Genomic DNA, 14,448 nt, shown 5'->3' on the forward strand with positions numbered 1-14,448 from the left:
TAAATAAGAAAAAAGACACCAAAACGGGACTGCCAAAAAAGTGAGCTCTTTCTAAATCTAACAGCCATGCTAACTTTTTTTTTAAACAATACATCTATAAATAACTAATTGAAATTTTCACTTGAAACTCACCTGAATTACTTAATATCACTAATTTACCTTATGAAATATAACATATTTGAGATCAGAAATTATATAATTTATTTACTTCATTAAAAGTAAAATTATCTGTTCGAAAAGATCGATTTTCAGAATAAGCTGTATACTTTTTAAGCAGAAGTAGAGCTTGTTGTTGTTTATATTTATATTTAAAACATCATACATACTTATAGAACAATTGCTAAATCGACAGACCGCTATTATTTATAGTCGTTTGAAACACTGAAAAAAATAAATAAAAAAATGCACAACATAATAGCTGATGTGTAACTGCAACTATCTTAGATAATAGGTACAACAACATTTCATTGACAACACATTAATATTACTAAAAACATGTTTGCTGAAGTATATTAGGGAAGCAACACGTTATGTTATAAACTATAAAGAATGTGGAAAATTTCAACAAACACAAATAATTTTCACTTCAAACAAGGTTTTTTCACCTTTAAAATTAATTTATAAACAATTTTTAATAAATTGTAATTTAAGTAAACAAAGGAGTTAAACTGAACATATTTCCAAAATTTCATAATTTATATAATATACACTTTTGAGGGCTATACATAATACCAACAAGCTTAGGAATGGGCAAAATATTTGAAGAAAAACATAATTTTTTCAACTCGTAAGGCCAAGAGATTTTCGAACTAATCTATCCGCAATTCTATTAAATTGTTCTCGGTCTTCTCTCCACATTTTGGCAGCATCTACGTTTGCTCCACTTTCATCGTTTGGCTCAGCTAACATAGAAATTACAGATAAAAGAATTTTTTCCACACTCTGCACGGGACTCCATCGCTCAGCTGATGACTCGTATCCCATAGGATCATCCCCAGGAGCATGCAAAATTGAAATACATACTCTGCCATCGGGATAGATATTGGGATGAAACATTTCACAACTAAATTGCATTTTTGGAGGACTTAATGGATAGTCTGCAGGAAATATCAATTTTGCGGGAAAAACACCCCCTTCAAAACAAGTTCCTTCAGGGCCTGTAATTAATGCTTCCCATTCAAAAAAGTTCTCTTCATTTACAGGACCAGCTATTATTCCTTCAGGTGGATTTAATGTCAGTTGTTTATATTCGGCCATTAAGCGTCTCAAAGCCGATCCGGCCATGCTTTGTATCGAAGTTGCTAATCGTATAAAATCAAATTTAAATCCTAGAAAATAGTTAATATAAAACTCTAAATGGAACGGCTGTTTTCAAGAAACTAGTGGGCATCACTCGTCATTTTTTTTCCAATTCAATAACAAAACCAACAAAAAAGTCTTTGAGGATGACGCAAACAGTGAAAAAACACACAGCTTGGAATTGGCACCAATGTTTAGTATAGCTAAGGTACTATGTTCACTGCTTACAATTTTTCCTCTTCAGAATGAGAACTTGATTGGTGAATATCTCACCAATCAAGCTCTCGGTCACATGTGATTTTTTTTTGCATGCGAAAAAAATTGTATCGATTGAAACTGTTTCATTTTAAAGTATTTAATATCGATTCCTTTTTCGATAAGGAAGGCTATCGATTTTATTGCATCATCTTTGTATATATGCAATGTGGATGGTGGATGGAGATTTTTTTCTTCGGGTGGTCTGTGTGATATCAGCTGAAATCTATGATAATGAAGTGTCTGGTGTGATTGCAGTCAAAATCTTTTAAGGAGAATTGAATGTTAAATACGCAGCTAAGTGATGTAAAAATTGTTTTGAGAACGAATTGTTTCCTCTGTTTTTATAGAGGTTCATAGTGAAATTTGAAGCATTTGCAAATGTAATGTAATTTATTATTATTTTTTCTTCATCTTAGTTAAAAAAAAAGAATTTTTTGATAATTAAAAAGCAAAATCTAAAATTTCTCTTTGTAGATGGCTGAGATCCAGCATTACTTCATTTTTTCCAATAGGGTTGAAAACTTACTTTTTAAAGACATCAGTGTTTCTAGTAATGGAGGTAAATAACATTATTATGTATGCTAATTAATTTAATAATATTGCTACTAATTTATTAATGTAAGCATTTGCCTTTAAAAAAAGTATTTATTATTGATCATATAATTTTTGTGATTTCAAATATCTTCATCACAAACCACCTGTGATAATCTACGTGGTAAAAGTAAATATTAGTGTGCCCCCTCTAATCATAATTCTTTTTTATGTTCATGCAGAATGCAGTCTAAATAATTTCAAAGTGAGATTTTCGAATAATAAGATATCGTGATAAAAATAATGAGAAAATGGAGAATTTCATATGTAGTGAAAGGATAGGAGGCACCTTTACTCTAACTAGCTTTTGCTGTTTAATGTACTGTTGAGGCTCCACATATAAGTTTTAAGTACATTAAACAAGAGCAACTGATAAAGATTTATAAATTTACTTTTATGAAACCTACATAGTTGATTCTAAACTCATACATGTTCTTTTTCACTGCACTTATACATTGTTTTTAATGCTTCTCAAAAGTTTAGTTCTTCCCATTTTAATTATATTTCATTACAGTTTTAAAAAGCATTAAATTTCTATTATGAAGAAAAATGTAAAATTAAAATTTTTAAAAAGAAAATCCAAAGTATCATTTAAATTGCACAAAATTAAAAATCTGGCATGTATTTTGTTTATTTATTTTGATATATTTTGTTTATTATTCAAAACTTGTTTATTTTGGTTCCTAATGATAGTGAATTGAGTTTAACTTTATTTTCGAAGACCTTTCAAAACTTTCATTCTCTTGAATGTTTGGGATCAGAATTTTTGCAACATAAATATTCATTCAAAAAAAATTTTTTTTCTCCAAAGGATTCGGTGTTGCTAAGTTCAGGAGGTCAAAAAATATTTACTTTCAACTCTACGACTTAATTGATAAGAGTCAAAAGCCTTGACCTGATGTCACCTTTTATTATTCCCAGCATTTGTTGATAAACTGGAAAATAATCTTCAAGTGATAGTTATTTGTAACTATTTTGACAACTTTATCCACAATGAAATATATCCTAATATTTTGCATTATGTTTCATTCATAATGTTTTTATAATATTTATATTTATTATAGTCATAATATTTAACTATATAATAACTATAATATTACTAAAGTTATAATATAACATAATATTAACTGTATTAAACTAATTCAGAAAAGAAAAACATATTTTAAAAAAATAAATATAAATTATTTTGATCACATTTAGTTTTTAATAATTTATAATACAAATGAAGCTGTGTTGTGGTTGATATATATTTATGTTTCCTCGATGCATATATAAGGTAGGAGCTGCGATGGCACAGTGGTTAAAGATTGTTAATGTGTAATCTTGCAGAATGACAGATTTAATACAAATGATAGTTTTAAAGTTAGAACTAATGCCTTACCTAATTTTTTTTTTTATTAATACTTTTAAAAGAATGTAGCGAAGAATTTAGAGTGGAATTTTAAGCTAATGAAACTTAACATTTGATTTATAATGTAGCCTTAATAACTGGCAAGATGAAATTTGAATTTATTCAATTTGAAAAATCATAGGTATGTCCGTTGATTTGTTATGTCTAAAAAACCCTCAAACTCATTGGTCTGTGTTACTTGCTATTATCAGTTATCCTGTACAAACACACTGATAAAAAAAGGGTTGCTTGTTACTCTTATAAGTTGCCAAAAATGTATGTTTTATATGTCTGTTATAAATAATTTATTAAAAATGCATACTTTTATCAAATAAATAAGTTATAAGAAACAAGTTATAAATAAGCAAAATAATAAGTTATAAAATATAGTTATCTCTTTTAAAGGAAAAATTCCACTGAATAATTTCTTTTTGCTTCATGTTCTCTCTGTTTTTTTATATCAGAATATTTTTTGTCAGTATATTTTTTGTTTTAATTTTTATTATTTTAATAATAAAAATTATTTTGTTTGTACTATATGCAATAATTTTGTTTGTTTGTAGTATTTAAGTTTCCTACAATTGTTCAGATAAAGTTAATTATTTAAGTAAAGCAATTTTTGTTTTGAAAAATATGAGGATAATTTTTTTGAAAATTGAATGAAGGGAATCATAAAGGAGGTATGAAATGTGCAATGATAGTTGAAGAATTCAAGCTCTCAGTTAGCTGGTCAATAAATGAGTGCACTTAATTAGTCATTTATGTGTACACCTAGCAAAGCAACCAGCAAATGTGTACCCCTAGATTTGACAAGCTTATGTAGCCTTTTAAGGTATTCACTATGCAACTGTCTTCTCTACCAGAGAATGTAATGGTCATCTCTATGCTGTTCTGTTCTTTGATATTGAAATGTGCTGTTGTGATATTTATGATTTGTTTTTCAATATTTAATAATGATTTAGTTCAGTTCTATCAGTCATGCATGATTCATTTAGTTCAACTATCCAAAATTTATTATGACATATTTATAGATTTGGTGATACCATGCTCAACAACAAAATGCATTAACATATTTTATAATTAAAAATCTCAGTATTTATTTAAATTCATAGTAAAACAATACTCCAGTCTTCAAAAGCTCACAATTTATGTTAACTATTTCTTATTGAGAAGGAAATATTGCAAACTTATAATTTCTATTATTTTAAAGTATGAATTGGTTTTTACTGTGATTGATTGACTGAGTGTTTTGCATTCACACAACTTTGAGTAGAAATTTCTTCTCAAAACACAACTTTCTCACAAGGGTAAAAATGTACGTTTTGACAGGAAAAACAACACATGAAAGGCATAGCAATTAGGCAAGGTATAGCATTATTTAGACATAGCAAATGATAAATTGGCTATGAAAGAAAAATACTTTTTTTTTATCCTTTGAGAATATGACAGAAAGGAAGAAATACATTTAAACTTTAAAAGGATGAAAAACACTATTTTTAAATCACCTATCATTTGTCCCATATATTAATCTAAAATCAGTGTGCACTGTTATTTAAATTTGGAATATTTATTTTCCTTGATTATATTTTCAGGCATTGTCGGTCTTTGTTTTGGTGTTGCTCTTTTTACATTTATGTTTGAAGTAGTGAAATCTCTCCGACATTATTTAGTCATGTTGCAGATGAGGAGGCAGAATAACTCTGAACCAGAATCTCCTGAACATGAAATTATGAATCCAAAGAATATTCATTCTGTTCTTTCAAAAAAACCTTCCAAAAAGTTTTTAGAGAGGTACAAAGTATTCCTGTAGTATTACATGCACTTTAATTTTTCATCATTATTTGAATTTCTTTAAGCCAAAATCTTTTCCAGTTACATTAAAATCGAATAAGAAATTTTGGATACATTTTCAATAAACTGCTGATATCTAATGATTTTTACCTCTCTCACTAAAAGATTGATGTATAAAGAATCAAAAGTATATGATTCGTTGCTGTGAAGTCATGGAATAGTTTTTGTAACTCATAAAATTAGTTAAAGATTTTTATTTATTTATTTTTTTAAAAAAAAGGAAATATACAAATTTAGTTGCTTTTTAAAAATTTTATTTGTGCTAATAATTTCTAGTTTTTTTTATTACCTTTTTCTAATTGTGTGATTCATCAATATTATATTAATTGATATGAAAATGTAACTGCTTATTTAGAGGTTTGACTTATTGATAGACTGATATTAATAATTTATATCTATTGACTTGATATTAATAATTTAAAATACTGAAGTTCCAGTTATAGAACTTTAAATTTTGTCTATGTCATATTGTTTGTATTGTATTATGTAGTAAATGTAAATAAATTGCACTTGTGTGTATTGAGAAGTAATTACAATTGCAAGTCTAAGAAAAAATAGCCTAGCAAAAATTTCCTAACTATTATGATTACAGATATTATTTAGCATTTAGTGATTTTTAACTTAATTTTTTTATAATATTCATGTATAACACAAACAACTGAATTGGGTTTTGGAATTTTGAAAACATCTAGAAGGTTTCAAGAAATGTATCTTAAATGGTCACAAATTTTAACATTTAATCCTTGAAAATATTTCATGTGAAATAAGAAACTTTATATAATATTAGAAAAAATCAAAATATTTCTTCTTTTTTTCTCTCAGAGATTATTACTATAACTACTACAATTTTCTATAATTTTGAACTATTTCTTCCATTGGTAGTTAACTAAAGCAGAATTTTTGAAACAAACAGATATTTAAAAAAAAAAAAAAAATTTGAATTTAAGCATTTGTCTATATAGTTATGTATATGTATATATTTAAATTCCTTGTGTTTAGTGGTTGGTAAAATTCTTTTAATTCTAGTTTATTAAAATATAAATACATTATCCTTGCTACCACTAGGAAAAATTTCTTTCTATATCTATGGAGAATCTGCAATAGTTGAAGTCCCTGTAATGGTTGAAGAATCTGTAATAGCTTTTCTTATCGCTAATTAATATTCAGTTAGTGCTTTATAATGCACATTTTATTATAAAATGTATATTTTTGTTTAAGGAAGAATGCATGTTAAATAAGAGATGTTTTTTACGAAATTTATGTTAGGGGTTTTAATCTCATTGTTACTAACTTTCCAGGTTAAAGTTTCATGCTCTTCAGACTATACTTCATATGATCCAACTAACTATGGGTTACATGGTGATGCTTATCATAATGAGCTACAATGGCTGGTTGCTGATAACAATCATGATTACAACTGCTCTGTGTTTCTATTTTCATGAATTTGTTTTGTCTATGAAATCAAGAATTCTACCAGTAGAAATACCTGGAGCCAATCTTTAAATGATGCTTAATTAAACAAAGAGCTTACACAATTATTAGAATGTTTTACATAGATATAGGTTGTGATTGATTTATTTCCCCCTTTTGAAAGCATTTAAAATTTTTTTCAAAAACTTTAGGACCATTCTTCAAAGAATATGAATAGAAATTAAAAAACAGAACTCTTGGCTGCTATGGTTTTACGTTTCCATTCAACTATGTATTTTTTTTTCTAGCATAACTTTCTGATACAACATTATGTTTGTAAGAAATTATTTCTTCTAACTTATTAGATTGGGTCATAAATAACTTGCAGTTTGAAAGTAGGCTTATATAAATGATCTAAAACATGTAGAAACGGTCAAAAAATGATTAGATATAAAATATGTTATTTTTTACACCTTAAAGCATGATAAAATGGCTTCTCTCTCAGAATAACATGTTTAATTTTATTTAAAACGGGAATTTTTAACGTGTGTAATGTGGCACTCTAATGCTGTGCAGATTTAAGTAAGGGGTATTGCAAGTTTTCTAAGACTTGAAATCTAATATCAATCCTTAAATAATAGTCTATCAATATTGAACCAGAAGGAGTTTCAAAATAGAGTTGATATTGTTGAGGATAGATGCAAGGGTTTATTGTTAAATACTAATAAAAGTTATGAGGGTTCTCATTCCCTTTACTATCTTTAATACTTGTGCATTGTAATCGAGTTTTAAGCGGTAACTGTTCTAAAGAGATAATATGACTAAACATTACAATTATTGACAAAATAGGTCTGTTGCTATATTTAGTTTTATTTCACTATTTGACAAGTTATGTATTGAGTTGCAAGTTCACCTAACATAGAGAAATTACCATCCCAGAATTTTGAATGTGTATTGTAATAATATGTATTATTATTAATACCCTCTTATTAATTACAATTAAAGTACTTTAGTTTACCTTAATATAGTGTATTTGTGCAGAGATTTGCGCCTGTGTGTAGTTAACTATGTTCTCACCTCTTACTCCCATAATTTCTGTTTCCCTGTCTAGCAGAATCATTGCGTTTTGTCATGTAGATGCTATGCCACAGAGAAATGTCATATAATTGGGTAACCACGAAACAGTTTTACATCTCGTAAGAGTTTCCCCGCTTTAAATCAGAGAATTTCAAAATCTCTGATTTAAACAGCCAATGCATATTTTATTGGGCAAGGAGCCACAATGTAAAGGAGTGTTTAATTGTCTCTCCTTCAAATAAACAACTGTAAACATGATTGCGTAGTGCTTTTAAAAAGTGTTTAAAGGTGCTTATTTTCCATTTTCTTTTTTTAAAAGCCCTTAAAGGTACCTTTTTCATTGGGTGTTTTTAAAAAGTGCTTAATTTTCCCTTTTCGAAAAGAAGATTTTTTGTTTCTTTACCATATCGATTTTCGCCGCGTATTATGCATAAGCGTGCTTTCCACATTGTTCTATTCAACGTTTGCACAATTCATTCAACCACAATCTACTTCGGCTTACCGTCGGCCCAGTATGAAAGTGCCAATCGTTTTACATGTTTGATGAATTACTTGTGAGTCCGCATGAGCACGACTGACGTTCAGTGAGATTATTACACTCTCACGTGCAACTCTGCTGCATTTTGCAAGACATTCTCTATTTCAGGCTTCATTTTCCGCCCTCTGATATCGAACCGAAAAATCTCTTGATCATTTTATAATGGCTAATATAATCAAGAAAAGAGTTCTTTGTCAGAAACTAGTTATTTTATTTTGATCATGAAAATTATTTTGCATTTTGTTAATGTACATAGTGCTTAAAAGTATTTTTGAGTGCTTAAAAAGTACTTAAAAGGTGCTTATTTTTTGTTTAAAGATTTGGCCATGCACCCTGTGTAAATGAAAATAATTATTTAGTAAAGCATTTTCACAGCAGTTTCTTGAGGGTCTAGGGGTCCACAATTTTTTAACCAATGGCATGATAGGGAAAGCAAAATAGTCTTTGTGTAGCAGTCACCTTTACTTCCATGACACATTTGCACCCATTAATCTTAAGCTGGGTGAGCTTCAAGCCAAGATTCATCTCCAGTGCTTCACAATGAAATTCTCAGTGCCTTAATCAATCGTGCCTTAATCAATAATCTCAAAATAATTATTCAATAGCATAATATTATACCACAATTAAAATTTTTTTTAAACAAATAATCTTTTAAAGTAAATTTTTGAAGAAAATAAAATTGTTTATTTATTTTTATTTTATCTTTCTATAAGTAATTTTTAATAAAAATAAAAATATTCCTTGAGTTTATTTTGACTGCAGATTAAGATATCTATAGTTTAAAAATATAAGAAGCATTGAAGGTTATTTCTGACTCAATCTTGTATATATTATGACTTTGCATTTTTTTTTTAGTGGGTATGTAGAAAACATTCTAATTTTTAAATATTATAATTTAATGAGGAGTTTTCGTATTATCATTTAATTGTTTTGGAAATAAAGTCTTTTATAGTAAGTAACATTCAGCTCATCTGTTCAAATATTATTGGCTGTATACGTATAAGTTTTAATATAATGTTTGAAAAAATTTAAATTTCATTGTTTGAAATCAGTTTACTCAAAGCTTGGTTCGTTGCTAACCACTAGTTTTCTTTTCTTTTTAAAAAGCATATTAATGTTCCTGTTGAAAGAAAAAAAAAAGATGTTCATAGTTGGAACTAAGAAAAAACTGATGTTTGCATTTGCAGTAAACAGGACATAAAAAACTAATGCTAAATTATGATGCTTTATTTAAAGGTGGTTAGATTAAGGTTCAATCCTCATTCTTGGATATCCTTTAATCTCATTTGCACAACTCTTATCCTATTTAATGTTTCAGTCTTAAATTAATTATATACATAAATAAATTATTTAATACTTATTTTTTAGTTATACTATAATTTTTTTAAAAAAAATAAAAAATAGTTTTTGCCTAATTTATTTTATTATTTTTTTTTAGTTCTTCTAATGGGTTAAGATTTGAAATGCAATATTTTGATGTGCAATATTTTTTGATTTCATATACACCGATTTATAGAAAGTTAATGTATAGTGTGTTGTATATTTAAAATGTTACACTGTTAAGGATTTTGACTTTTTGATCATATTTATATTTGTTAAGATCCAATCAATATGGTTTGAAATGACTACATAAAATGTGCTACAGGTGATAATTTAAGTTACAAAATTTGACATGAGAAGGTAGTTTCTCGAGTAAATATGCCTTTTTATCTGTCTAATTAAGATTTTTTAACTCTACGATATAGGAGGGGGTAGAGATAGCTGCTATCTGGAATATACAGTTCCAAATGTTTAGACAGGTGGTCAAAAGATTAAGCCATTTTTAAAGATTTTTTTTACACTTTTAGAATGTAGGTTTTCCCTGCATTTTTGTGCTTTATTTTGTAGATTTAATAATATTTCAATTCGATTATTCATAAAAATTAGCATATTTTAGGTTAGCTTCTCGAACTATGGCAGAAAAATTTGTCGACTTCATGTCAAAAGTTATTCTGGGTATTGCAATTTTTATTTTATGCACTGTTCTTATATATATTTTTGTATATTGTGTATGCATAAAAACTATATTTTGTAATTTTTCATACCAGGTGTTAACAATTTTATTAACAAATTTAAATTTCTGGTTTAAAACTACCAAAACCAGCAATTTAAACCACAAATTTAATCACTTGATTTCTTAATAAGAAACATTAAATTAAAAAAAAAAATGTTGTGTTTAAATGTTTAAACATTTGAAGTGTTAAACAAAAATGTTGTATAACATTGAAAATGTTAAAATTGTTTAAAATATAAATTTTTTTAAAAATTTAATAAAATTATTAAATTAAAAGAAAAACAATGATTAATACAGTTGGCCGTGTTTTTAAAAAATACTTCAGATAATGAAGGTAAAAATAGAAATTTTTTAAAGTAATTCAAAAATTTCTATACAAAGTACTGTTATGTTTACTGATTACTATCAAACAAATAAAAAAGAAAAAAAAAAAACTGACAACATTTTTAAAGCATTGTGAAGATAAATAATAAAAACATGTTGATGATAGATTCAGTTAGCTTTTTTTATAATCTTGATGTTTTATTTGCTACAAAAATCCATTTTTATAGAAGAGAGAATTTTTTTTCCTAGGCAGTACATGAAAATATCAGTATCATATTTTATAATTTATTAGTCGTTGCTTTTATGTTACTGATTAATATCTTATAAATGTCTGGGAGCAATTTATATATCCTTTAAGTTAATTGATGGAGGAAGAGCCTAAAAAGAGTGAGTTAATTTTGTTCTTCCCTTCATGTAATTATCAAATTAACCTGTGAATCAGCTTTTAATTTCCTAATTAAAATAATGTAAGCATGTAGTTTCCTTAAATAATCTTATAAAGATTTAATAACTTTTAATTATTTAATACTTAGAATATTTTCTGTAAAAGACAGAAAATATGCTAAAAATCTTATTTCAATAAAAAAATAATAAATTATTATTATTTTTTTTTTTGAAAAAAAAAAGTCATGATTAATTTTATGATCATGAATAATATAGTTTTTGTACCTTAGCTTTTGTATACCTTACTTTTTGAATTGTACCTGTTTTTATTTATTTTCTTATCTTGTTAGAAAAAAATTTAGTTCCTAAATTTGCACCTTTATTTACTCATTTGTTTACATTAAAGAATGTCATAGGCATTGCATTTCAATGTGCATTTTAAGAGATAGTTTTCAACTTTTATTGTTTCTTGTGAAATATACGTATTTAATACAAATTCTTTCGCATCTACTTAACGCTTGTATTTTTATATATGAAATGCATTTTTGTTATTTGTAATTTATTGTTTCAATATTAAGTAAAAATTTCTTCATAAATATTTATAAAGTATGCGTTAGTTGTTATGATAATGCTTCCTAAAAATATATATACACATCAAATTTAACTTTTTTAATGTATACTGTCATTTTTATTGTTTTTCACTGTCTTTTTTTTCTTCAATAATCTTGCAATATTTTAGGTTTATACTATTTGAAAAGTCTCTTAATTGAATGATATATATATATATATATATATATATATATATATATATATATATAAAAGAAGATAAGGAAAAAATTTAGTTGAAATCAATCAAATAGTTACTGAGCTATAAAATTGTCAAAAAATGTCGTCTTTTTTTAAAATTCATCACTCAGGAACTATGTAGCAGTAAAAATGTATTAAATAGTTCAAGAAATATGGCAAAATTCTCAAAAAGTAAAATTAATATTAATTTAAGCAGGAATCAAGAGTAAGACTTATTTCTTGTCTTTTATTTTTCTTCTCTAAAAACGACTAAATGAGTTGTACTTTTAAAGAGGTTTACTCGCTGACAGCGTTTTTTCCTCCTTTTATTCCTTAAATAAAATATTATATGATCTGAACAAAATATTTTCTGTGTAATACCAATTAAAAAATATAATAACGGATTTAATTTTAAGATAATAGTAAATGTTGTATAAAAGCATTTTCCCTCTGCTCAAAAATATTCCGAAGTAAGTTGTTATAGATATATTTTTTAAATCTAATTATTGTACGTGACATTTCGACATTACATTTCAGTTTGTATTTATTTATCTTGAATTGTTACATATTGCTAATCAAAGTATAATATTGTTAGGTTCATTTCTTGTTTTACAAATAAAGTTTATAAATCGTTATTTTACAATAAAATATATATTCACGTTTCTTTTGTTTATTATGTTAGTGTGTGTTTACTTTTACTATGTTCAAAGAAGGAAACGTTTGAAATATGAATCATTCGGGAGTTATAGCATTAGAGAAACACGTTATTTATGTAAAATCTAGTAATTGTTGTTTTTTAAAAAATAACAAATTGCTCATATTTTAAGATGATTTCAAAAATTATTTGTTTGGACCTTTAAACATATCGCGGTCAGTAGCATCGGTGAAAGAGAGAATCACACAGGTGTTGGAACATTCCTGTCATTTCCCTAACATCTGTTGTTGCTGATTATGTTAATTCGAGCAGAATCCAGAAATTATTTACATGGTGCGTAGCGTTTTTAAAAAGTGCTTAAAGGTGCTTATTTTCAATTTTCGTTTTTTAAAAGCTCTTAATGGTGCTTTTTTCATTGGGTGTTTTTAAAAAGTACTTAATTTTCCCTTTTCGAAAATGAGATTATTTTTCTCTTTACCATGTCGATTTTCGCCACGTATTATGCAGAAAAGTGCTTTTCACATTGTTCTATTCAACGTTTTCGCAATTCACGTACCGTCGGTCCATAGCGTATGAAAGCTCCATTCATTTTACATGTTTGATGAAATACTTGCGAGTTGGTGTGTCCTTCTACTGAGCTGAGTTCGGTGAGATTATTGCACTCTTGTGTGCAACTCTGTTGCATTCTGCAAGATATTCTCAATATCAGGCTTCATTTTCCACCCTCTGATATCGAACCGAAAAATCTCTTGATCATTTTATAATGGCTAATTATAATCAAGAAAAGAGTTTTTTTTATTGTCAGAAACTAGTTATTTTATTATGATCATGTAAAGTCTTTGAAAATTATTTTGCCTTTGTTTAATGTATACAGTGCTTACAAATATTTTTTGTGTGCTTAAAAAGTACTTAAAAGGTGTTTATTTTTTGTTGAAAGATTTGGCTACGCACCCTGAACCCTGATTAAATTTTTCAAAATGAATAAATTAAACTGAGCAGCTCGTGTTTTCAGAGGGAATTATTTAAATCCTGTAAAAAGACTGGTTTTGGAAAGTCGTGGGTACAAAGAGGAAGAGAACGATCCAAGCTGCGATATTTTGGCGCAGTTGAGAGAGATTTCGATATCCTAATGGTTAAGAACTGGCGAAATGAGAACCTTAGTTACCCTGAGGGTTGCTCGAGAACTTGTTTGAAAGAAAGCCTTGTCACACCCTGTGTTGCCGTGCAACTATTGATAATGCGTGTATTGCTTTATATTATTGTAATACTGGTAAACATATTTAGTTTTTTTTCCCTGGAAAAAACGTATTTGATAAGTTGGCGTTATTATCCGACGATTTCGATAACTATGTTCCGTCGGTCCTGTAAGTATCGGATAATCGAAAGTCCGTAAATTTTTGCTTTACAATTATTGATGACGGAGCCGCGATGGCTCAGAGGATAGTGCGTTCGCCTTCCAATGAGGCTAACCGGGTTCGAATCCCAGTCGATACGAATTCCGCATCCGGCTTGCACCGATCACAGCGCTGACGTGAAATATCCTCTGTAGTAGACGTATCATGGGTTAGAGTCCCTTTGCCGTTTGGCTAACAGTGGGAGGTTCACGTGGTCTTCCTCTCCATGTAACGCAAATGCGGGTTAGTTCAATCAAAAAGTCCTCCACGAAGGCAATTTCTCCCAATACTCGATCCAGGAGTTCCCTTGTCTTCTGGATTGGGTTCAAAATTACAAGGCTACGGAGTTGAACATTAGCAGTCGTAAACCCATAAAATTGAGTCGGCTATTCAACGACGGTTATAAAATAAAATATAAAATTATTGATGATAGAAAAA

The 14,448-nt window shown here is 27.7% G+C and overlaps 2 protein-coding genes across 2 annotated transcripts; one reads left to right on the forward strand and one right to left on the reverse strand.

The window, feature by feature from the left end:
- Positions 1-675: 675 nt before the first annotated feature.
- Ubc7 (ubiquitin conjugating enzyme 7) lies at positions 676-1,494 on the reverse strand. Its single transcript, XM_016074729.5, has one exon. It carries the CDS (start codon positions 1,282-1,284, stop codon positions 781-783), a length of 504 nt encoding a protein of 167 aa, XP_015930215.1. The 5' UTR covers positions 1,285-1,494; the 3' UTR covers positions 676-780.
- A 287-nt stretch (positions 1,495-1,781) lies between these two features.
- LOC107456767 (high affinity copper uptake protein 1) lies at positions 1,782-10,368 on the forward strand. The gene is made up of 4 exons (XM_016074713.4): positions 1,782-1,937; positions 2,032-2,116; positions 5,131-5,329; positions 6,688-10,368. Exons 2-4 carry the CDS (start codon positions 2,032-2,034, stop codon positions 6,890-6,892), a joined length of 489 nt encoding a protein of 162 aa, XP_015930199.2. The 5' UTR covers positions 1,782-1,937; the 3' UTR covers positions 6,893-10,368.
- Positions 10,369-14,448: the final 4,080 nt, after the last annotated feature.

The sequence above is a fragment of the Parasteatoda tepidariorum genome, chromosome 1 (genome assembly GCF_982258835.1).
Source record: "Parasteatoda tepidariorum strain Cologne lab strain chromosome 1, Ptep-v5.0, whole genome shotgun sequence".
In the NCBI taxonomy this organism is placed as follows: Eukaryota; Metazoa; Arthropoda; class Arachnida; order Araneae; family Theridiidae; genus Parasteatoda; species Parasteatoda tepidariorum.